Source organism: Lepisosteus platostomus, chromosome 4 (genome assembly GCF_059453375.1).
Source record: "Lepisosteus platostomus isolate fLepPlt1 chromosome 4, fLepPlt1.hap1, whole genome shotgun sequence".
In the NCBI taxonomy this organism is placed as follows: domain Eukaryota; kingdom Metazoa; phylum Chordata; class Actinopteri; order Semionotiformes; family Lepisosteidae; genus Lepisosteus; species Lepisosteus platostomus.
Window position 1 is genome coordinate 8031252 of NC_142614.1, and position 24694 is coordinate 8055945.

The following is a 24694-nucleotide window of genomic DNA, read 5'->3' on the forward strand; positions in this document are numbered from 1 at the left end:
GATAGATTGTAGCAGTAAACCACTCGTGTTGCCATAGATCCACTCAAACGCTTTTTGAGTAACTCCAACACAGAACTCACAAGCCTGCAAATGCATTGGATAAACAATGTAATGCAATCTGCTTTAGCACATAACCGATCTTACCTGCCCCTCAGGTGGAGCAAAACATTTATAAATCCAGTCTTGTTGGATGCTCAATGTTTTGGATGACATTTTCATCCTTAAGGACTGGAGCAACTAGAGCAGCAGTCAAATATTTGCTACATTGCAATGAGGATCTCCCAATCAGCTGTAGTTACTACACCTCTGGACAGTTTGAAACCTGTAAACCACAATTACCCACTGGCACAATAAAAACTGTTAGATTCAGGTCAACGATTTCTCTGAACAGAATCGGTGAATCGTATCACTCCTCATTGAGACCCCAATTTTGTTGTTAACCTGCACGAGAAAGAGACACGCAAATTGAATTATCGTGTGTCAAGGGGAACAAAAGCTGCCGGTTTTCCGAAACCCCCAGCTCAGGACAGGCACCCACCCACTCAAAAATGTCACATTCAAAATGCTACCAAAAGCATTCTGTAGTGCCATTTACAAAGTGGAGCACTTCTGCATAACTATCAGTCGTGTAATAAAAAACAGTACACCACTGAGCAATGGAACTCCTCTAGCACGCACATGGCACAAAAGGAACATCTTTGCTAGTAATTCCAGTCAAATTTCCAGGGGAAAGGTAAACGCCCAGAGTCCCAGTCTGCATGTGAATTCCACTGCTGCACCCTTCACAGGTGTTTGAAGAGGCCAACTAACGTTACATGCGCAAAATTCTTCCCGTCTCAAAACAATGCAAAATTTTGGAGTCAGAAAAAAAATAGAAGTATCCAAATCTGCTACAATACCACCCCCCGCAACAAACACACACACACAAAAACAGCCTACACCAGTCACTTTAAGAATGAAAAACTTTACTAGACATCAACAAGTTTAATAATGCTATGATTGTTGTCTGAGCAAAGCTGTAGAGGATGAGGTCCAACTCGGTCCCTGCCCGTCTGCAGGACAGAACAGACGTAGAACAAAAACACTCCAGACTTTTTATTTGTAGTTCTTGTCATCCTCAGCTTACAAGATTATATGCTGGAAGTGGTGAAAAACAGGGAGCAGGAAGTAACATCATCACTTTCATGATTCAATGTCACACCACCTGCCAGTTTCTTCTTCACCAAGAATAATTGTCAATACCAAAGTAATCCAGCTCGTCCACCAAATACCAGCTGGACAAGGACTGAACTGCAACTAACCGTAGCACACAAGCAGCCCATGGTCCATCTTGGTTTATTCGATAAGGCAGTGACAGCTGGCTGCTAGAGAAGGAACAGCACATTGAGAAGAACAAAACCGAAGCCACTTTACTCATACTTGTGGCGTTCCAAGTATTATTGCAGTATGAAAGTAACTAATACAAATTTGCCATCACGGCCACTATAGTCAGAGCACTGTTGTGTAAAAAAAAAAAATGGCATAAAAAATAGTCTATATAGTAAAAAAAACATTCCAGCTAAAAGAAGATTTCTGTCATACAACCGGTTCTGAAACCTTTATCCCTTTCTTGCTAAAACAAGGAAGGGGCGTCAATAAAAAAATGCCCCCTGGCTGAGTCAGCATCCAGCTGTAGTAACAGGTCTAGACAACCCCATTGACAAAAATACTCTGATGACAAAACAAGATCAGCTCCACATGATCCTGATCATTAGTTTAGGTTACATGCAGCGCTAACGGCCTGTAAACATGGGCTGCAGATTTCAAACAGGGGGCATTTTTTGGCACTCTTCGGGCCTCAGTCGGAGTCAGTCTTCTCCTCCTTCACCAACAGCTTCTTCCCTTTCTTGGGCTCTTTTTCCTTGTCCTTCTCCCTCCGGCTGCTGCTCCTGGTGTGCCTGCAGAGAGAGATAGACAAAAAGCAAGGTGAAAATGTGCACAGGGCCCGATGAGAGATGGGAACGATGGGGGAAATGTAGCTCTGGAGTCAGACTAGACACAGGGTGCTTGCTCTTTTCCCCTGGACAAATTCCAGGCAGCTTTTAAAATTTCAAGACCCATCTATAACTTCTGTGCATTATACATGCACATGCTTTGCTGACATTTTTCTTGCGACAAATTACCCATTCTAATGAACAAAACCTCAAATAATGAACACAGACTAAATATCCACATGGCAATTCTTCTGTGAGCTTACCGCCACCTTCTGCTGCTTTGCACGGAAAACTAAGCCCTTTTTGGTTTAGATATTGTGGGTAACAATGGTACATAATATTAAAAATTTTCAATGTAAACAAGTTGACAAGCTGAAGAACACAATTTGCGCAGACAAATTTTATATTACTGAACTCTTTTACATGAAAGTTTGCAATATTAATGGCCAAAGCTGCCCGACTGTTATTGTAAACAACGTCGGAATTCTGTGCCAGTTCTAGAATTCACTGCCTCAGCATTAATACAACAGATTCCTTTATCATGATCCGATATTTAACTGAAGACTGCGGATGTTTTGAAAATACACGATTACACTGATAACTGATTACATCAGTTTAAAATAGCAACTGCTTAGTGTGACTGGCTCTTAGAGCACAGCTGGGTTTGGCTCTGTATAGGTTCTTCGATTCCGTTTTTATGTACTCCTGAATATTGGCATTGATACTCTGCAATGTACTGTCGAACGACAGTTGTGAAGACATTGTTCTTAAGGTTAAATCATGTCCATATTCACTATCTAAACCGAAAGCAATGACGTCTAGATGGAATTGTTACACCATCATAATAACATTCTGTTATTAATAATCTGGTCATACATTGTATTTGTGATGTTTGTTGCAGGGACCAGTCAACTGTGTTCATATAAGGTAAAATAAGATCACTTTACTGGCCATATACAATTTCTTGCATTAGGAATTTGTCTTTTCGCATACCCCAACTTGGCTCTCCATGAGACACACGGACAGGGAGAAAAGCTTGGGGTCAGAGCGCAGGGTCAGCCATTTAAACAGCTGCCCTGGAGCAGTTGGGATTAATGTTTTTTACGTTATCCTAACAGGGGTAGATTTCAGTTTGATTGGCTGACATCCAGCCAATTGTTGGCTCAAATGAATGTGAATAACCGCTGGCCATTTTTTGGGGGAAGGCTAAAACAAGGAAGAGGTGAGGTCATGTGTATTTGTGTTTAACACCAACATATTTGTGCGAGGCCAACCACCTGAGGTTCACATGATTTTGATACTAACATTTCCAACCTTTTTCCAGATACACATTTCATTTGCCAAACTCTCCCAGGACTGGAGATCAGTCATTTTTAAGTCCATTTTAAGCCAGCACTCCATAAGACGGCGTAGAAAGACCCCCTGATGTGAAAACGCCACAGACGGGGTTTGGCAATAGCCGGTCACTGCAGTGCCATACTCACAGCTTCTGGCGGTATTTCTCCAGGTCCGCCACTGGGACCAGATCCTTCAGCTCCAGGCTCTCGTTGATCTTCTTCAGCATCTCGAATCGCTCCCGGCCCCGGACCTCGAACAGACACGCCACACACACACACACCGGTCAGCCCCAGACTGCACACTAGCCCTCACACACCAGCTCCGGAAAACTTCAGCAGCGTGTGTGTGTGTGCACTGCCGCATCGGTGAGATTCGAACACGAGAGACCGTCCCCACAAAGACAGGAACTCATGAGAAACGGGTGCCGCAAGCCTTCGCAAAGCAATAATAAAACAGCTAAAAAAATCCCAAAGTGTCGAAACTATTTGGTTTTGGGTTTGTTTTCAGCCCATATTGGAGTTTCAGTTCAGCTGAGAAGGAAATGGTAAAGAAAAAACAGTCAATGGACAGTCCTCACATGTCCAGATGTGTTTTCATGGCTCAAACACGCACTCTTATCCACAAACCCTTTTTTTCCAGGGGGTTATACAGTTGAAATGAAAGGAAATGGTGCTAGGGAGAATATTTCTGTACATTTGCAAATTTCAGAAGACCCAAGTGGCCAGTCATTTGTCTGCTAGGGGAGCATAATAATGTACTAAACCACTTTTCAACTGCCAATACCTTTAACACAGGGTCTTAAAGGCTTGGGACTAGAATTCCCAGAACTGCTCCACAATGCCCATGTTCAAGAGTGGAGTGGGCGTGTACCCAGTGCAGAGCCTAAACTCTCACCTGCAGGGTGAATATCTCCTCCTCAGCGCTCGAGCTGGACTTGGTCTTCTTGTTGTTGTCAGAAGGGGGAGTGGACTGGTTCACTTCTTTAATATCTGGGACAGGGGGGAGGAGAGGTCAGTATTCAACAGACTTAATAGGGAAACATTTCCTATAACTTGTCTTGCAGGTTTAAGACTTTTTTTTCAGCCCTACTGATCAGGGTGAGACCTGCCAAATTGAGAAAGCCCCACCAATAACCTATTCAGCTCAAAATCACCTGTTTATGTTCTTCTCCAGCTCTGAAGCAGGCTGAGAAGACCACAAGACCAGGTGTGTGTTCGAGCTGAATGGCTGCTATGTGGTCATGGTGTGACAGCAGGTCTCACCTTGATCCACAAGGAAGAAATTAATACTTTATCACAAATGTAATGCAATTCATGTCTAGCAACCAGGAAAGCATGTTCAAGGACCCAAAGCAATTCATTGTCCTAGTTCTAGATCTTTGTCCAAATGAAGAAATAAAATGCACTGATTAATCAGAATTATTTCAAAACGTAAAATACTCTTGTGGATTAAAATAAGCCTGACAGGTGTCTTCTGTTTCTACAAACCATCACTCATAACTGATTTATTCTCAATGCCTTTTAAAATCAACAGGTTTCTTTCTCTAAACATGAACATTTCACTTAATATCTTGCCATGAACTTCAGATTCAGTGTGACTCCAGTTTTTAAAGAGAAAAAAGTTTGTATAGGTCTTGATTTCTGTTCATGCCAATTCATCCTTATCCCCACTGTGTGTCCCAGTGTCCCAGCTCATTTCCCCCCCCGTTTCCCAGGCTGCCTCACTCACTGCGCTTGTTACTCCCCGTCGACTTGCTGCTCCCTTTCTCCTGCTGCTTGTGGAAGTTCTCCTCCTCCGTCTTGCGGTCTCGGCCGGGGCAGGCGCACACGCGTACCTCAAAACACCGGCGCCCCAGGAGCTGACCCCTGGGAAGAATGCAAGAGATGTTGTTGAGCCTAACCAGGCTCAGGTCTGACTGCAACACACCTTCTGCCTCAGGAACTCGGGCCAGATTGCCAAAGGCAAATGAGAATCTGTTCTCACCTGACTCTGCAGTGCCATTTGCTGGCCACGGAAGGGATAGCACAACCACTGCCCCCCCACATCTTCAAACCTTGGAAAAGAATCACTGGAATCGGACTCCTTTCGCAAAGCTGGTGGATACATTCCAGATTTTAACCTGGTGGGATCCTCTACACAAGCCCACACCAGATGGGCAGAAGACACATTATGTGATATGTTTGCCTTTCTGCATCAGCAACAGAACTGGAATACAGAGCCCATACAAAACAGAACAAGGATCAAATTCCTTTCATCACATGCCTGGAAACAGGGATCCTTGCAAATGAAAACAGAGTAAGAAAGAGCAAGGAGATAACCCAACTGATCAGCATGTAAGAGGAAACAGGGAGTGATTCTCACAATCAGTCCAAACACCAGGCAGTTCATAAATAATACAGGTCTCCAGCACTCTTAAGGTCCTTAACTCCTGAATAGGTTTTATTAAATTATTCAATGTGCCGGAGGAATCCTGCAGTGGCTTTGCCTTGGCCTGAAACCAAGTACAGGACAAGGCTGATGGATGCAAACGACAGGAGAGAACAACAGACCGATGGGCAGACTCACTCCTTGGTCTCCAAGGTGATGATAGTGAGGATGGGGCGCCGGTTCATGCCACCCATACAGCTGCTGTTGCACATGAAGTTGTAGAGCACAGTGGTGCACTCTGACCCCAGCTAGAGGGACAAGAGAATGAGACTGGTCAGAGGTGGCAGATGCTCATGATGCTGCAGAACAGTGGCACACTCTAAACCCAGCTAGAGAGGGACCGAGAGGGTGCCGGGGCAGAGCAGCTGGAAGAAAGACAAGGCTGCCTAGCATTGGGGAACAGGAGCGTCCTTTGATTCAAGCCGAAGCACCTTAAGACAGAAACCAGAAGCAGGGTGAGTGGTTACCTGAGGAGACTCGTAGGGCACCAGCACACTCTGCCGGCGGGTGTTACCGTCTTCCATGTACTGTGCCATCTGGCTACCCTCCACGCGGATCAGGTGCCCTGGGGGTGCAGGACCTGGAACACAGAACAAAGGCTTAGAAACTAGAACCGATGTAATAGCCAGGTCTGCTGTTGCCTTAAGCAACGCACCACAGGTGAGTGCTCCTACAATAATGGCTTCATCCTTTTATACCCAGCTTTGCACAATGATAAAAACATCTGGACAGCTACTACTTTACAGCCTCAAGGAATCACAGGATAGAATATATGCAGAGTTGTTCCATCTGCGTGGTTTTCTCCTGTGGAACTCTTGCTCCCATTTTGATAAAGCAGTTTATAAGCTGTATTTAATCAGCAATATTTTAATAAACTAATGAAAGTGACAAATTAACTCTCAGAAGGGGGCATGCCGCCCCTGATACACAAAGCAAGGAAAGCTGCAAATGGAGACATGGGGTACCTTCGTTGTTTTCGGGGGCCCTCTCGTGATGCGGGCAGCGGCGGACCACGTCGGCTACGTGCTCCGACTTCTTGTAGACAGCCATGGCTCGGATCAGGGCACCCATGGGTGGTGGGTTAGACACAAAGATCTGGACAGGGCAGGTCTTAGCCAGCTGGCAGTACAGCTTGTTCAGATCTGGGGAGTACTGCAGAGGTGGGGGGGAGGAAAGGAATCAGGAGATCAGGCAGGAGAGAGAGGAGAAGAGAGGGTCAGTAGATGCTTTGGAGTGACTCTAGGAGCCCAATGCTGCATTGCACAGCCTACAACAGGACCACAAGGTCAGCTCCCACAGACTGGAGCAGTAAATACTGCATAGCATGGTCAACTGACGACTGTATGGACTGAAAATAAATCAGACAGGATGATTGCTTCTCTAAATGGTGTATCAAGCACAGGCTGAAAAAACACCCCAGCGATTTAGAAGTGAATCAGATGACAGCAGAGAGCAAACTTGCCCGAGCAAAAACAAAACATCTCGGCCCAAGACATTCTGGGAGACCGAGTCTAGACTGAATCTTTTTTTATAATTCCCTTATTTCACAAAGGCACCCCGTTTTTATTTTAACAAGGCACAATTTTAGTTTTCAGTTTCATGCCATGAGCCCTGAAAAAAAATCAGACTTCAGGATTATTCACCTTAAAGCTGTTTGAGGAGATATAGAGAATACAAACTACAACTGTAAACTCAAGGAAGAACAGTCACATGAGTCAGCAGAACAGCCAGCACCCCAAACCAAGTGAGACTGTCACAATCCTTCAGGTCTCTAATTTTAATAACGCTCAGCTTTGACATACATCAAAGGCCAACTCAGGATTTTACCTGAAAAATAAAATTAATGTTCCAATGGAAAAAAGGTATGATCATCAAACCCACACCTGAGAAACTGAGGAGAAACCTGAAATCTCAGAATTTTTACAACTGCCTTATTTCACACTTTTAATCATAGTAAACCTTAACATTTTAATTTCACTTACCTGTTGAATCATACTGTTTCCAAGATCTCAAATACTGTGGTTTCGCCTGTTGTAGTGTCACAAAATGAAATACCCGATCCATGCAGAACACTTTTGCCCAGAACTATATATACACCTCCCTCCCACCCTGTGTTCTGCAGTGCAGACATGCCCATCTTGTAAACTGTACAAGTCTCTGCTCTGCAGGCAGTCTGCGAGTCTCTCCCCCTCCCTCCTCCCAGGCTGGCCTGCTCTGAACAAGTCTTGGCATGCCTCAGACAGAGCCCAACTACAGACAGAGTGAGCAGCAGCCTCCCTGTAGCTTCGGCAGTGCTACAGAACTGTACTTTGCACCATCAAATACCCCCTAAGAAAAAGGAACGGCCACATACAGTAAAAAACTGGAAACCTGGCAAAAATGCACGATATAGTACCAAACCAGCCAAGTACTGACTAGCCTGCTTCACTCCTGAACCTTAACAACGGTGCCCTCTTTCAACAGGGAACGCCTGCCACAAGCTATTAGAAATGCATGATTTTCTGAAGATTCACTAACAAGCCAAGAAAATGTGGTGAAACCACACGAACGATTCCCATTGGAAGAAAGGACACCAACCAGTTACTGCTGCTGAGGGAGGTGGGACGACTTGTTACCACCACAAGAAACAGCTCTCGAAAACCACTTCTCTTTCAGCGTCAATGCCTTCCCATCACCCAACTTCTTCAGCAGGCGCAAAACTAAATAGGTGACCGATAATGAAACTGGATAACAAACTTTCACGTATTGGTACGATCGCTGCCCCCGCATGTGTGCACGTTGGTGAGCAACATTAGTCAGTATACTCACTAATATACTAACTGCAGTAGTCTGGGTCACTAATCAAACAACCCCTCATCCAAACCAGCCACAATTATTTCTAGACACGACCACAAAGGGTGCAAATGCCTTTCTAACACTCTCCGGACTCTGATCACTTATAATTAATATTGAGACTGTTTTGAAGTCATGCAAGTAACTCAATGTCGCAAGAATGGTTCAGTCTTCTGGCCAGTTCAGTAGAGGATTCTAGGAACGAACCTCTTATGAGTATGTGCACACACACACACAAACACAGAGCAACAGAAACTGCTGCTCTGAACCTGCACAAGTGTGGCTGTGGTTATTGCTTATGTTACATCCTGAACAAACCGGCCATCTCCGCAGCTAGGACACCGCAAGGAGGAGGAGAGGGAGAGGAGCTGAGATAGATGGTGGGGAAGGGAGATGAGGGAAAGAAGGACGGAGAGCGAGGAGCGTGTGGGAGGTGCATTAACCCTGTCCTTCCCAGACGTGCGGAGGCACGGCCCTCTTTCTCCACGGGACATGCCCCGTCATGCCTCCGAAACCATGCATTAGCGGAGACCCTCGCCCCCCAGCGCCTGCCCTCTAAATCTCGGGTTTTTACAAAAACGGACATCTAAAGCGATCCCCCCGAGCCGTTCCTGCAGCACGCTTTGGCATTTCACCTCAACCAAACCCCCTCCCCAGTCTGCATCCGCGTCTCGCACAATGGACTGCCGCCGGACCGCACACAACAGGCTCGGAGTAATCCGCCCCCGGATCCCGGACAACTGACGGGTAACTATTTAGCACAAAATACTAAGGACGGAGGAGCTGGTGTTGAATCTGAACTAGAGTCTTTTAACTTTTTAACCTGTATTGCTTTACACCAGTTGTGACAGATGGAGAGTAAGAAGTTTAAACCCTTAGAGGGCTACAAGGCAGATTCTGAAGCCAGGCGGTCTACTAAATAAAAGTTAATGAACTTGAGTAGATTAAAAATTACTTCGGAAGCAGGAAACCAGTAACACGGGTGGTTTTCCATAAACGGAAAAGCTTAAAAAAAAAAGATTAACGCGAATGCTCATTCATCAAAATGTGGATTTGTGCCTTTTTTCTATAATAAAAAAGGGCTAACATGGAGTTAATTTACTGCACCCTAAATTAATCCAGCTGGAGTTTAAACAGATTTCTGCATAATGGAATAAAAGGCAAGTTCACCATTTTTAAATGATACACGTGATGATAATAAAAAGAATGTCTGCCCAAAGGAGGAGAAAACTAAGAATACCGTGCATAAAGGTGCTATATAAAGCCCAATTAGACTGCACAGTAACTCCGGCTCCACAGCTGGGTGAAAAGAACAGAAAACGAAGACAAGAGTGATTAAAACCAGATGTGTTCAAGCAGTGGCCGGCCGACTCACCGACCGACGCCAAACTCAAACAATCTGACAGCGCGCAACACCGAGCAACCTGCAGCCCCCCCTCCTGGGCGCCGACGAGTGAGGGGATCCAGGTGACCCGGGCTCGGGGGAGAGCACGGCGGTGCGGGCAGAGCGCAGGGACTTACAGTGCAGGTGACCGACTTGGCAGTGCCAGACTGCTGGAAGCGCAGCTGGAACCCCAGCTCTCCGGGGTAGTCGGACGTGGATGGCACAGTGGAGGAAGAGGGCGCCAAGCCATCCGGGTTCGAGACCATGGGCTGGGGGGGCATGGAGACTTGAGGCTCTAGTTCCTCGTACAGGCTGTCGATGGCGTTGGGAACCAATTCATCGGCGTACAGCATCTGTGGAGGAGCAGAACACAGCAGCGTCAGGTGAGCCGTGAGGCAGCAGTATACAGTCCTGCACAGGTCTCTCTCGTTCCACAGGAAACTATTACACAGCAAAGAAGGAGGTGAGCTTGATCTTCCCAGGACGAGACGATGGGGTGACTGTGTGTCAGTTAAAGGGAAAATGTTTTACGAGAACGTCACAAATGGATACAAGTGACTGGAGGTCATTTGAGCCACCAAGACCACTGGGAAAACTGGTAGGAAGAGACCGGGCCTGTATATAAAAGAAGGGGCAGCCAGCGCAAGCTAGTGATTACTGTCGAGGGACTAGGGCAAAGAATATGTGGGCTGGGGGTGAGAGCTGAGGAAATGGTAGAGAGGGAGGCAGTGACGGCCCAGAACTTCAAACAGACTTACGCTCTGCAGGTCTGGCCACTGAGCATTTTCAGGAGGCACAGCCCTGAAAAAAAAAAAGAAAAGAATCAGTAAAGGTATCAGTGATGCACTTGACAAGACTCGGAGCACTGCACAGTGCCACAGCACTTCTAACTCACCCCTTTCAGGATTCTGCTTTGCTCTAAGACTTGGCTTTCCAGCAACAAACGCCTGCGCCAGCCTGAAACGGAGCGAGACGCGGAGCCGCCCACTCACAGAGCCTTCTGGCACTTGACAGGCTTGGATCTCGGCTGCAGAGCAAATGCCAACCGGTGGGGGGGGCACTGCGCTTCTCGCCAACATCGCTAGAAGCCTGCAGGAGCCCCGCAGGTCACAGGAGACCCTCGTTGGTGCTGCAGCAAGGACAAAGAGGACCCCAGCTGGCTACTCCCATCCCTACCACACGTCACTGGGGGTGCCCCAGTCAAGTGCCTGCTAGTGCCATTACCCAGGCTTGCCTGCGGTCTGAAGCCTTACGCAATGATTTCCCCCGACACGCCTCTCGACAGGCCCACAGACACAGATTTTTTTCTGTTAAGAGCTCCTCCACTGCTAGTCCTTCTTCTGAATTGCACCTGCGTAGTACAATTCTTCCGGAAATTACTCTGGCTTGAAAAACCTCCATCGTTCCTCCAGTGCATTGTGTCATTTTCACGCTGGGTGCTTTGACACGTGTAAATTGCAGTCAACGCCGGGGGCAGCTGGAAAAGGGCACCCGTCACACATTGGGGGTCACGGGCGGTGGGGTGACCCCTGCGCCCCCCCCCCCCCACCCTCCCGGTGCACTCACACCATGTTCCAGAGCTCCTGGAAGGACTCCTGGCTCAGGGGCAGCCCCTCAGGCTCGGGATCCGCCATGCTGTCCTCGCACTCGCAGCAGCTCAGAAGGCGACAGGCAGGCCAGGCAGCAAGGCTGGAGGGGATGAGAGAAAGAGCAGGTAGGAAGTCAACACGTGCCCAAGAAACCAGGTACTGTAAGCATATCTCCCCATAGAAAGCCTAGAGTCCTGAGGACTCAAATGGTAATGAGAAAGGTCCCCTGTGGCAACACACACCAGAGTAAACAAAACAATAATTTAAGACTACAGTCTACAAAAAAAACTGAGAAAATTACAACAGCACGCAAAGCTGAAGAAATTAAATGGTGGTCAGACGGTGATAGTTATTCACAGTTTACTCTCAACTGACTTACCTGGATGCACCGAGTATTACCAGACCTTGAACTACTCAACATTTCAGGTCGTAAAGCGCTATTACGGCCTGAACGGAACTGAAGCACTGGAGTCCTGTTCTAACTGTGAGTGCTCCCCCACCATTATTTCAACTTTCTTTCACTTTTGCCTGGCCACAAAGCTGTGGGTATTGTTGTTCTCAGGTTAACGTCCCCGAGATCCCAGAAATAATCACGTTGCTCATGCGTTTGCAACCCGAAGCCTGCTGGTGGGTCATACCGGAACTGTAAGGTAACCTTCCACGAGATTTGATACTGAGCCCACAAGGCAAACAATTCTTACTTCAAGTATAAAGGGTCTTTATCTCGAGTAAACTGAGGAAAGGGCCGGTAAGGACTGAACAAAAAACGGAAGGAACGGCACACAAATGAAGGGCTTCACTAATTCTTTGTTTATACAGTAAAGATAAATAACCGGCGGCCATGTTGACGCTCCGGGTGCCCTCGAGAAACCAAAACGTTTGCTTGTCGTTCGTTAACAGCTTCTCGCGTTACAGCGCCTACAGGATGACCTCATCGGACCGCACCACTAACACGGTCTTTAAGACAAAATGAACAACGCAAACTGGATTTCCAATCACTTCCAGCAGCATTAGCTTTCTATAAATAACCAACAAAACATGCGAAGTAATATGCCCAAATCGCTATATTCGAGTATACATGTCGCTAATCGGCCACGCTCCCCCCCTCTTTTCAAGCCATTGATCCGATGGACGGGGGTAATTGGGCGAGGGAAACAACAAGAAGGGATGGGGGGGGAGCAAAATCTATCTGTCATATCCAAAATGTGAAAGAGAGTCAAACCGAAGCCCATAGCTAACTTCGAAGCATCGACAACTTCTCTACTCCGTCAGAGCATGTTTTTATTGTGCTATGACGTTGAGAAACAGAAACTACGAATGGACTTAGGCTGTGACCTCCCCTACCTCCTTCCTCACAGCACAAGCTTCCAACGAGTCCGGAAAATGAAGTTTCTCATGGTGGCACCGCGATCGCCAACACTGAAGGGGGAGGCCACGCCAGAGCTGTGAACATGTATATATTCACACAGAAATCAAGCCGAAACGGTGGAGGTCACACCAGGACACAACTGCGCTACGATACCGAGGTCGTTGCAGCTGATGAGGTTCTAAACACGGAAACGAAGAGAACGCGAATTTTCCCCCACAGTACCCCTTTGTGAACTTCAGAAGTTGTTAGGAACTCCATGTCTGCGTTTTGAATCTCGTCCTCGGTTTTCCCTCCCTTAAAGCACTTGCATACACCTTGGGAATGGGAAGCCGGGATTTGTTTCAATTAAAGAAACACCAAGTTCAAAGACAACATCAACCGACGTAAACATGCCCAAATATAAATCACGTGTGTCTACTGTAGACTATTTCACCCAACAGCACTCCTTCAGATTAAAAAAAACGATTTTAATTTAATTTTATTTTTACTATGATGGTGTCACATACAGAAAATTATTTACTTTATGAGGGGTTTTAATAAAACGCATGCTCCCGAATACGTCTGAGAAATGGAAGAATTCGAAGTTGTGATCTCCAAATTAAAATTAACCTATCTTAAATTTAAGCAGCTGGGAAATTAAGGTGTTAATTTTGTGTGCAAAGATTTAAAAATAGAATGTTAAATAAAGTGCTCCCAATTTAAATCTTTAAACCATTCGTGTCAGATCGAAAAACGTCAGATACATAAGCAGCCAAGCGGAGCACGAACAAGAAATTAAATCTCAGTAACCTAGAGGATCGGTCTTTCAGCTCGTCTCGCCGTTTACCAAACTGCTCGACTAATGCAAAAGATCTCAGACCTGCAGATTTACAGAGGAGATCGAAGACGACTCTGCCTGAACCAAAAGCATCAACGCAAACACAAAACAGGCGGAGAAGGAGTGAAAATCAAAGCCAGGCCAGCTTCAACAGCAAATCGATTCCTGATCTAATGAAAATAAATAAGATACAAGTAGGAGACCCCAACCCCCCACCCCCACCTACCTTGATCAAAACACAGCATCACTCGGTTCCACTCACAAACTCCACTTTCACTTTTTTCGCCGAAGAGAAACGATTAACTAGCTAACGTTAACACAGGGAAAACCAGTCGCCCAAGCGAACCGCCAATTTATTTTTTCTAAAAATAATAATCATTAAGTCGTCGAAAGGATTACCGACCAAGCACCCGCAAACTATCTTCCCCATTCTAAACAGATCACATGTGTGCAATTTTGATTACTGTCCGCTCATTCGGCTGAACCCTCGCTTTTCTCGTTGGATAAAAACAGGCAATTTTTCAGGTGGTGATTTTAAGAGGAATAGAATTTAGTATGAGTAGCTGTCATGCCTACCTCCTGTCCCGTTGCAATCGATCCGAAGTCGTCCTCCTCCTCCCCCTGCACCCGCTCAATGGCAACTAACTTATTTTTCTTTTTTTCAGATTTTCTCTCTACAGAACCACGCTTCGGGAAATCCCCGCCGCAAACCGGAAGAGGGGAGGGGCGCTGGGCTCGAACCGCCCAGGCTCCGTGGTCACGTGACCAGAGCACCGTATTATCCCGAAAAGACGCGTACACAGTTTTCTCCCGTTCTCCCGCACGCACCGTAAAGTCCATACGAGAGGCGCACTTGCTTTTTATCCAGCGCCTTTTCTGAATGACCGCGACCTCTAACGGGCGCAAGCACGTTTGCCATACGGAAGGCTACCGTTGCGTGCGACCAAAGCGAGAGGGCGCCCGCAACGTCTTTTCGCTTCACATCCAATTGTTTTTCCTAAAAGTGCGTCCTGTAAGACAGAATTGAAAAAAGTAGCAAAAAAAATGACATGATGTATTTTATTAACAGGATTAAGGTTCACTCCTGACCTCTCGCAGGTGCTTGGATTCCACACAGACTCGATTTGACAGAAACACACAATCTGCCCATCGTGTTGTGGAGAGAATCTGCGGGGTGTGTTGGATTGTCCGCTAGTGAGAGGTCAGAGGTCAAGGAAGACCACTGTTCCTAATGTAGCGCTCTCGGGTTCACGTGGGTGTGAGACCTCGCCGCTGCCGCCGCAGGTGGGGCCCCCCCACCTTCAGAGACTCAAACCCGGGCCTCCGGCGTCACTCAACAGCGACCCAGCCACTTGAGCCAAAGGGAAATCTCCCTTCAGCCCAGCGGCTGCGGTCCCTGCTTCTCACAGGGAAGGGCGGTGACGTCACCGCGCTGGTAAGCCGGCTCTCACAACCAGAGGTGGCCGTATGCGTTACACTAATATGAATTCTACATATCACTGCGGGACCTTAGCACATAGGCTAGACATACCATCTGTGCAAAGTGGAGTACTTTAATAACCAATCATTCTTTCATCTCTTTTCTAACCTCTGCCCTGTGACCCTGAACTTGATCCAGTTCAGGGTCACAGGGCAGCTGGAGACTATCCTGCCAAGCAACAGGTGCAAGAGAGGACACACCCTGCACAGGACACACACTCCCACCAGGGCCAGTCCTCCCAGGAGCCAATTAACCTACCAGTATGTCTTTGGACAGGGAGGACACTGGAGCAACTGGAGGAAACCCACACGAACACAGGGAGAACATGCAAACTCCACACAGACAGGTCCCCAGGTCCAAAATTGAACCCCGGGCCCCAGCTCTGCGAGGCAGCAATGCTCACCACGGTGCCACCTGGCTGCTCAGCAACTAATCAGATAATTAAAAATTAGTTATTTAAAAAATGCTTTTTTAATGCAAAACCTACTAACCTTGAATACAACCACCTGGAACCATCAGGTTATCATGAAACAGACGGCGTGCAGTGAGAGCAAAGTTAATAAAAAGCTAGATAAGAGTGGTAATATATCAAAGACGGCCAGTAGGGGGCTCTTTTCTCACTTTTCTCAGCGGCGTGGCTCTGTCCCGCTGTATTGAAACGCAGTCGCTCTTAGTCCACTTGTTGTTTTTTGGCGGGGAGGTTAACGCGGCTTACAAAACCGGTTTCACTTCTCCGTGAAACAGGAGGCAGGTAGGCGGCCGCAGTCACTGAAAACGGAACCTTCCGGATGTCAGAGTCCGGCCCGGCAGGGGGAAGCGGTCAAGTCACCTCCGGTGAGCCCTTGACCCCCGCCTGAGCCTGAGCCCCCGCTTCCGCGGAGCGCCAGAGGAGTAAACAGCCCCCCCCACCACCTCCACCCAGCGGAAATGATTCGCATGGCGATCTGTCACAAGCAAGCGATTATCAGCAGCTGGGTTGTTTGCTCTTCGTGAAAGGTTTACCATTTCCCTTTGGAAGCTCGCACAAAAATAAAAAATAAAATACTTCTCCGAACGCTGTCATAGCTCGGACCTGCAGCCCTGCCTGCTGACCAGAGGCCAAACCTGACTTGGACGGAGAAAAAAAAAAGGTGATGGCCCATCTGGCGTTTGGTTGTTAGTAACTAACTGATCCAATGATCTCGTCCAGCTGTCTCTTGAAAGAAGCCAGAGTGTCTGCTTCAACCACACAGCTGGGGAGCTTGTTCCACACACCCACCACCCTTTGTGTAAAGAAGTGCCCCCCCCGCTTCCTTGTTTTTTAAATGCCCTTCTCGTAGTTTCCCCTCTTGTCCTCACGTTTCACCTCTCCCTGTCGAATCTGAAGAACTCCGCGGGGCTGAATGAGCCAAGTTGCTTTTGAGGACTTGGATCACGTGATGCTTTCAGTGCTCAGAATCTGAACGTCACCTTGCTTTTGTGAAAGAATGCTTCCAACTCAGCATCAGGCTGAGGTTGAAACAAGCCGGCTCTTACAGCCACAAGAAGACACGCCTCGGAAACGTTTACTGAGGTATACCATGTTTACTGTGGTATACCATGGAGAGAGCAGAACAGACTCTGCTTTACAATATTTCACTCCGCTTTAACCTTGATTAAAACAGCTCTGCATCTTCATGCCTTCATGGTGCTATCTGGGTATATGCGTCGTGGCACCTGCAGTATAAACGTGTACCCCATCATCTCCTGTTACTCTGATCACGAAGAGATCACTCAAACCTGCTGCCGAAAGGGATGATGGCAAAAAAAAACAATGGTGCAAATCAAGCAAGAGACAATATCCTTGAGAATAAAATGGATATGTGTATGATTACATTTTAGTTTTGGGGGGAGTGGAATTTGATCCGGAGCTCCATAAAGAAAAGGAGCTTTCACACACACTCTCTCTCTCAATCGCCCCAAATTCTTCAGGTTGAACTCTTCCTTCCCGCTGCGGAGGAGCTCTCCGGTTCTGCTGAACTTCAAACCATTATCAGAGCCGAGAGCGACTTGACAAATCTGTGACTGCAGGCGCCTCTGTGACTAAAACACAAACAAAGACGTTCAGTGTTGTGGTTTCTGTTTTTTTGATGTTCACTCCCTTCCACCCTGCGGTGACCCCGCACTGAATCCAGTTTTCGCTCCGCCGAGCCAGTCATTCTGAGATCCCAGTCTGAGATGGAAATAAGAGGGTTCGCCTCGCTCCTGCCACCCCAGGGCACGAACACAGCACAAAACACAGCCGCCAAACTCAGAACAAGGCTGCCGGGGTGTCTGAGCCCTTCGATGGTGCATCTCCCTCTGAAAGTACACAGCCTCAGCTACATGTTTAACACACTGGCAACTGTGCACACTGTCTGCCTTAGAGGGGAAACAGGGTCACTGTGAAGGCTCTGCGTTCACAGCTGGATGGTGGGGCAATCTTTCATCCAGATGTGGCTACTGCTTGAGAAAGGCCATGTAATATTCATAATAATTGCTTACACTCATACAGTGCTTTTCTGGACACTCCACTCAAAGCGCATTACAGGTAATGGGGACTCCCCTCCACCTCCACCAGTGTGCAGCCCCACCTGGATGATGTGACGGTAGCTGTAGTGCTCCAGAAGGCTCACCACACAGCAGCTCTCAGTGGGGAGGAGAACAGACTGATGAAGCCAGTTCAGAGAGGGGGATTATTAGGAGGCCATGATTGGTAAGGGCAATGGGAAATTTGGCTAGGACACCGGGGTGCACCCTAATGGGGGGAGCAGTGTACCCCCAGTCCGGGCAGCAGTGAGGAGCAGTGGTTAGGGCTGTAGGCCGCTGACTGGAAGTTCATCAGCCCACGTCCTGGGTGGGGTGATGCCCTTGTACCCCTGAGCATGATGCCGCACTCAGATTCAACAAGCTATATTAGCAGCTACTAAGCCACTGCCACTGAGTTACTGTCCAACTTTGACTAGCTGGCAGAAAAGCCAGCATCTTGCTCCAGCAGATGCCCTGCTGTGTGAAGGGTCACCTTTAATCCGTTTCTAATTACAAATGTCAATTTTTTGTTTCATTGGTTCCATTAACTCAGGAGAATCCAGCTCTGGCCCTGGACGGTGTCGAGCAGGGTGTGTGTGCTGTCCTCCCACAGTGTCCTGTTATCTCCTTACACACACAGCCTCCTGGAGGGGTAAACAGCACCAGTGCACGGAGGCTGGAAGTGAGGTAAGAGGTGACCTATTAATAACCCCTGCAGGAGTCTTGGCAGTCCTGGCAAGGACAGGACACCACTGATACATACTCACTGGCCAAACTATTTGGAAACCCCACCAAACAGCCCACTGGGTCTCTGCAAGCAGGACACGGGCATGTATTCAGCAGAGCTTTAATGTATCTGCTGCCCAATCCCACGTTGTTTGCAGGGATTGAAATACAAAGTCCATTGGATCCTACAGTTGCTGTGGCCGGACAAGGTCTAACAGTCTCATATCTTGCCACTGAGAGAGTCTATTCACTGGATTGAAGAATTCCTAATGGTTTGGCCAGTGCTCTTCCCCCTTTGTGTGAAACGCCTGGGAGATCAGCCCACTAAATTTGCTGCCCCCATCTCCCAGAGTGAATCCGTGCTGCCGGGACAATCCCATATTCCACAGGATCACAGAGTGTTGGACCTCATGGATTCTGTTGCTTGGAGCTCAGATACGGCCAAGTAGAGATCAACACAATTAAGGGGCCGCGGAAGGGAAGTGTCAAGCAGAGCACATTCCCAGGGGTGTGTGATGTCACTTCTGTGTCTAACAGCTGGTAGATGAGTCAGTGTTGCCTGCAAAGAGGCAGGGCCTCTCTCTGGGTGGCTCACACACAGTACAAGGCTGGCGTGGTCTCTGCCCAGCATCAGCTGGGATACAGAATCCGCAAAAATGCTGGGAATGCGTTCAGCACCATCTGAATCCCATGTGAGAGCACTCGCTCCGTACTTCTGCTGACACAGAGCGGTTTGAAAAGTGATGGTTCCGGCTCTGTCTTCACAGCTGGATGGCGGGGCGGTCGCGTTCCACATGACGCACCCTTGATCGAGGAGGTGGTCCCCAATGGGGGGAGCAGTGTACCCTGAGTTGTTAGGGTTGGAGGCTGGTGACTGGAAGTTTATCAGCCCACATCCTGGGGTGGGGTGATGCCCTTGTAGCCCCGAGCAAGACGCTGCACTCCGATTGCTCCAGACGATTCCCTGCTGAAGAAAGAGGTCCCCTTCAGGTTGTCCATGGGGAACAGAATTTGCTCTCAAATGATTATCTGGTTAAATACAAGTTGAAACTTGCTCTAGACCACCTGACTATACAAAACACTGCTAGGGGTAGTGAAGTGATGAACTAGGTTCTCATCCAGAGTGGAGGCCCCTGCTCCGAGCCTGTTGAAGCTGGAGTGTGGACTGTGATTTCTGATAATATTTGTGGTGACGTACATTTTGGAAGCCTATGGCAAGCGTAACTCTATAAACTGGATCGTTGGGGAAGAGTCCCTGTCCAACACTCTGTGATCTCAAGCAATGGGATCCTGTGGAATATGGGATTGTCCCGGCAGCACGGATACACTCTGGGAGATGGGGACAGCAAATTTAGTTGCTCTGGGAGGTCTTGTGCAACATGGCAGCAACATCCAACACATACAGCTGGGGGAGAGTGGGCTGATCTCCCAGGCGTTTCACAGAAAGGGGGAAGAGCACATTCCTGCTGCTGGCTAAACTAGGATACCCTCGTACACGGTCTTGTACAGACTGCTCAGTATCCCTGGGACCTTTTTAACCTTGTCAGACAGCTATGTCCACTCTTTTCAGTGTAGCTGCAGTCTCGCGGTCTCTTTTCACGCTGCGCAGTGTATTTTATCAGTCAAATATGAAAACGAGACTTTATGAAGTCACAGTGATCTTCTGATGAACTGTGGGACTAGCATATTAGAGTGCTGTTGTAGTACACAGGTGCTACTTTAACTGAAGCTCTGGTACTCACTTCATTAAAACCCCAAAAAAGGCACAGGAAAAAGAAAAACATGTCTGTCTCATGCCCCCCCTGCTTGGTTGCCTTCTGAAAGGCAGTACGGATACCCGACTTCCCCCTGGCATCCAGAGAACTGACAACAGCCCCCACTGCAGGACATGAGCAAAGAAGGCCATCCTCCCTACTCCCTGCGCCCCAGGGATCCGGAAAATAATCCCCACCCCCTTAACGCCCCCTTCCAGCTGCACCACCCTGAGTGCGTGGCTCCAGAGGGTGGCAGTGAGGCTGAGCATGTGTTGATCAACACCATATCCCGGTCAGAGCAAGGTGAGGCATGTGCCAGCCTGCCCCGGATTCCTTCACCATTAGCTGTCTGGCCACAGGCGTCACCTGTCAGAGAGGGGGCTGGCATTCCCCGCCGCGCTCGTCCGGAGAACAGGGGCCACGACCGCAGCAGTTCAGCAGAAGTCCGCCGACGCCACGCAATCAGCCTTCTGCCTTTCAGGGCCACCTTAAAAAAAAGCCCCGGCTGGAGGTGGTGGCGAAGAGCAGTGGGGTTGGAGTCTCTAACTGAGGAGACAGAGGCTCTGGTGAACATTGCGCAAGCACCTCGAGCCCAGAGCAGGCATGGCAGGCTGATTGATTGCGAAACCCAGGCCGGCACAACACGAACAGTGATTAATCACAGGAACACTTCAGAGACAGCCTCAGAAACACAAGGACTCGTCAGAAGTAGTTTCACCCGCTGTAATTTACAGAAATCTCTCATCAGCTTTCTTGACAGCCTCCTATTCCTGTCTGTACTGCCAGGCAGGGAATACTGCCAGGGAATACTGTCTGTACAAATGTACACATGCAGAATATACAAAGGTGTATTTTCTTGTGATTCAGATTTCTAAAGAGCTCTATCCTTATTACTGATAGGGTCATCTATTCCCCTACGCTGAGCGGAACAGCAAAGAACGGATTCCAAAAGCACATTTCGGAGTGACCACTGAGAGGAAGTGGAGCGGGGAAGATGATTAGTGGCACACCAGCCACAGGTTGCCACCGGCTGTGCGCTAGCCAAGGGGCAGGCTGAGCTGACACGACACAGGAGAGTGACATCTATGCTGCAACAGGAATAGCAAGCAACAGCCCCGAAGAATAATTCTACTCCGAAACATGGCAACTGTATAGTCCCCCGCCCCAGTCTTAATGGTGTGGATAATTTCATGCTGCAAATCACCCTACAAAGCAGGTCTCTGCGAGGAAGCTGGCATCAGCCAATTCATGTGGGCAAAGCCACACAGACAGGAGCGCCCAGACAGAACTGGGCCCAAGACCCCAGAGTTTCGAGACAACAACACAAACCACCATGCTACCGTGATGCCCAGTGGTAATAACTAGAAAACCAAGAAAAAAGTAAGAAGTACTGTATAATAATAATAATAATAATAATAATAATAATAATAATAATAATAATAATAATAATAATAATTGCAGACACAACTGAAGAAACAAATGCAAATCAAAATTGATTGAAAAAATATTCCTGATTGTATTCTAACCATTTCAAATACTAACGTCTTGGCTGCTGTCCAATAGTTCCACTAATTATTTTAAAGGCAAGGCGAACAGCAGCTAAACATCCATCCTTTTCCAAAACGGAATTGATTTAAAAATAAACGGAACTCCGAGTAAATACAGGCCGAAAGCACATGATGGTTCTCTACTACCCCTTTTCCCATGTCAGACAAAAAAAAAAACTGATCACCCGTTACTGCCACGTTTTGAATCGGACCCTCCTCTCAACAGAGCTGCTGCAGAATTTGCCCTGACAGCACGTGTGTTGAAAAGCGTGGTAAAAGCATGGGACGGTGCAGTAAAGCACACTGACTGCTCTGGAAGCTCAGAAACTCACTGCTAAAACCCAGACCGAGCAAAGCAAATGCTCAGTTTAAGCACATAAAAATGCCAATACAATCCTTCTACTGCCATCTTTCACAAGGCTCCCAGAGATTATAGTGCAAATGGAAAGGTACTGCATAATAGTCTTCGTCAGGCTCCTTCAGTGCATGCATGTATACAGTACATACCTACACAGGATATACTGTAGATGGGAGATGCATGAACAGACAGTGCCGCTGATCCAAGCCAACCTCCAAACAATCTAGTGCAGACGAGCGCGATCAGGGAGGCGACAGCTCTGGACTGTTGTTTCTCCAATTTCAAAAAACGTCATCCAATGTGGTTCAAAATTCAACAAGTTAAAACGAGGGCATTGTGGAGCCTTTCTCCCCCTTCCCCACCCGGAGGCTTGTGGCAAGAGATTCTTGCGAGGACATTACAGAGATTATAAACAATTAGTGCCGAGAAACATAAAGAAAAACCTTATAAAACAGGCAAAATGAGTCCTAGTCATTTTATGACTGGCAATAAAAGCACACAATTAACTGCCAGAAGCAATGTTCCACATGATGTCAAATTCAGAGCAGCCAGACTCACTGGAACACAAGCAACTGAGACACCAGCGCTAGGCTATTTGCAGAGGTTAGTAGCTAAACTACGCCTGCGTCAGCCTCTTGCTGGAACTATGCTTCGGTGAGACCACCATCTTTGTTGAAGTGAGGTTTGAAGTCCGCTTTCCAATATGCAGGACTGCACAGCTCCAAGTCAAACATTCTGCACACATGCTGGTATCTGTGCTTGTCATAATGAAGCTATTAAAAACAACACTCTAAAGTAGACATGTCTGATCAAAAATCCTTTATTGATTACAGTCTTTGAGCTACATTTTGCAAGCCCCCTCTGCCTCGCTGGCGTCGTCCTCGAAGACACATTTCAAACTGCGCCCCGCTTTGAGAAACACGGGGCGAACGAGGCTACGAGACACCGGGGCTGGAGCGCCCTTTGAAACAGATAAAAACAGCCAGTTCTTTTGATATTTAGAATTCGGGGAAAGATGGGGAGCGGGGGAATCGGTTTTATCTCCAGTAACCCCCCCCGAAGTACCACAACCACCCCTGAAAAGCAAAGACGAGCCCCCCACAAACTCCTGGGAGAGAGCAGCACAACAAATACAGAAGCACCAAAATGATACAGGCAGCTGCAGTTCTTCTGCTCTCAGAGCTCAGAGATCTCTGCCTCTGAAGAACAGACCTGCTTTAATTCGGAAGTTCAGGGGCTCCCCTGAGTTTTTAGGGGCTACGGAAAGCGGGGCGAATTTGGCCAAAGCCAGAAGTAACCCACGGCGAGCAGATGTGCTTTATCGGAGCTCTGCACACTTCCCATGCCTAGGCAGAAAAACTAACCAAAATGGAGTCACCCACCTGCTGCAGCTGAGCTCAGGAGCTTCACCAGAGTCCTCCGGAAAACTGTAAGAGTCCAAATCGGGGGAGAACTTCGAGGTCGAGGGGACAGCGTCTGGATCCATAGCTCCGCAGGGCGCAAATCGGGCGAGAAAGGGGGTTCTGCCCCGAATTTATAGCAGATGGGACGGAAGGGGAGGTAGTAATGGTTGGCAGGGGGGGGGGAGCGGAAAAGGGGAGCAAAAACGTCAGGGAAACGTCGAAAAAGGCGAAAAAACGCGCCCCGCGCTGGCCAATCGGAGTCCGCCGGGTTTGGCGCGGGGGTCCGGCCGAGTGGGTTCCCATTGGCTGCGCCCCCCCCCCAGGCCCGAACCCAGAGCCCCGACAGGGGCCCGCGCATCAGCCGAGGCCATGGAACTGAGCAGAGAGGGAGACAGCCGGGCAGGGGGGGGGGGGGAGCGTTTCTCTGTAGCTGAAGACTTCGGCATGAAAACGAAAAGGCCAGGAATGAATCAGCTCGGTTTCAGAAACGGCAAGTGAGGCCGAGAACCCTTCCAGGATGGAATTGTTTTTTCGACGACCTGCAAATGGAAAAAAAAAAAGGGCCAAGCAGCGCCCACGGACAAGCTCGCAGCCCTCTCGATCCTTTCTGCCTCTCTCAATTCACAGCCTGGTTCATTCATTGCTGACAATTTTTTTTTTTCTCCTTTCGGAAGCAGGCTCTGCTACGCACCCAGACTGAAGGCGGATCTGATCCTCTGGCCCCAGATCTGCTGCCTCTCTCTCTCTCGCTCCCTCTCTCTCAGGTGGGCTCTCAGCAGAGGGTCTGTGGCCCAGCCGATGCTGGAAAGGGAGAGAAAGAGCATCGCGGAAGTGCTGAGTAAGAAGGGGATTTTAGTTTGGTTTCTCTCTCTCTCTCTCTCGCACTCCCTCTCCCTCTGTGAAGGCCGGTTCAAACTGCACTGTCACAAGACAGCATCCGCCACGCCCCCCCACCAGTGTGCCTGGCGGGAGTTCAAAACGCTCGCCACATCTCTCTCTTTCTCCCGATCGCTGCCTCTCCCCCGCTGCCTCCTTCTTGTCTCTTCCACAGCCTCAGCTCGGCTTGTCCAGCCGGCCACACGGGCTGTGACACACTTCATTAACCTCGCCTCTCACCAGCCCGGGCCGCCCTCCCTTCCTCCTCTCCAGAGCGGCGGACAAATAAGACAAC

At 48.3% G+C, this 24694-nt stretch overlaps 1 protein-coding gene across 5 annotated transcripts; it reads right to left on the bottom strand.

Moving 5' to 3' along the window:
• Positions 1-948: 948 nt before the first annotated feature.
• Positions 949-24414, bottom strand: tp53 (tumor protein p53). Of its 5 annotated transcripts, none has more exons than XM_088628106.1 (11): positions 23503-24414; positions 11521-11643; positions 10713-10755; positions 10092-10307; positions 6704-6890; positions 6206-6318; positions 5877-5986; positions 5040-5176; positions 4206-4300; positions 3458-3561; positions 949-1937 (listed from the first exon to the last, which is right to left on the bottom strand). In XM_088628106.1, exons 1-11 carry the CDS (start codon positions 23604-23606, stop codon positions 1838-1840), a joined length of 1332 nt encoding a protein of 443 aa, XP_088484232.1. In that variant the 5' UTR covers positions 23607-24414; the 3' UTR covers positions 949-1837. The 5 variants fall into 5 exon arrangements, with proteins under 5 accessions (XP_088484232.1, XP_088484233.1, XP_088484235.1 ...); XM_088628107.1 differs by lacking the exon at positions 23503-24414 and adding an exon at positions 14306-14464; XM_088628109.1 differs by lacking the exon at positions 23503-24414 and adding an exon at positions 13956-13979.
• Positions 24415-24694: the final 280 nt, after the last annotated feature.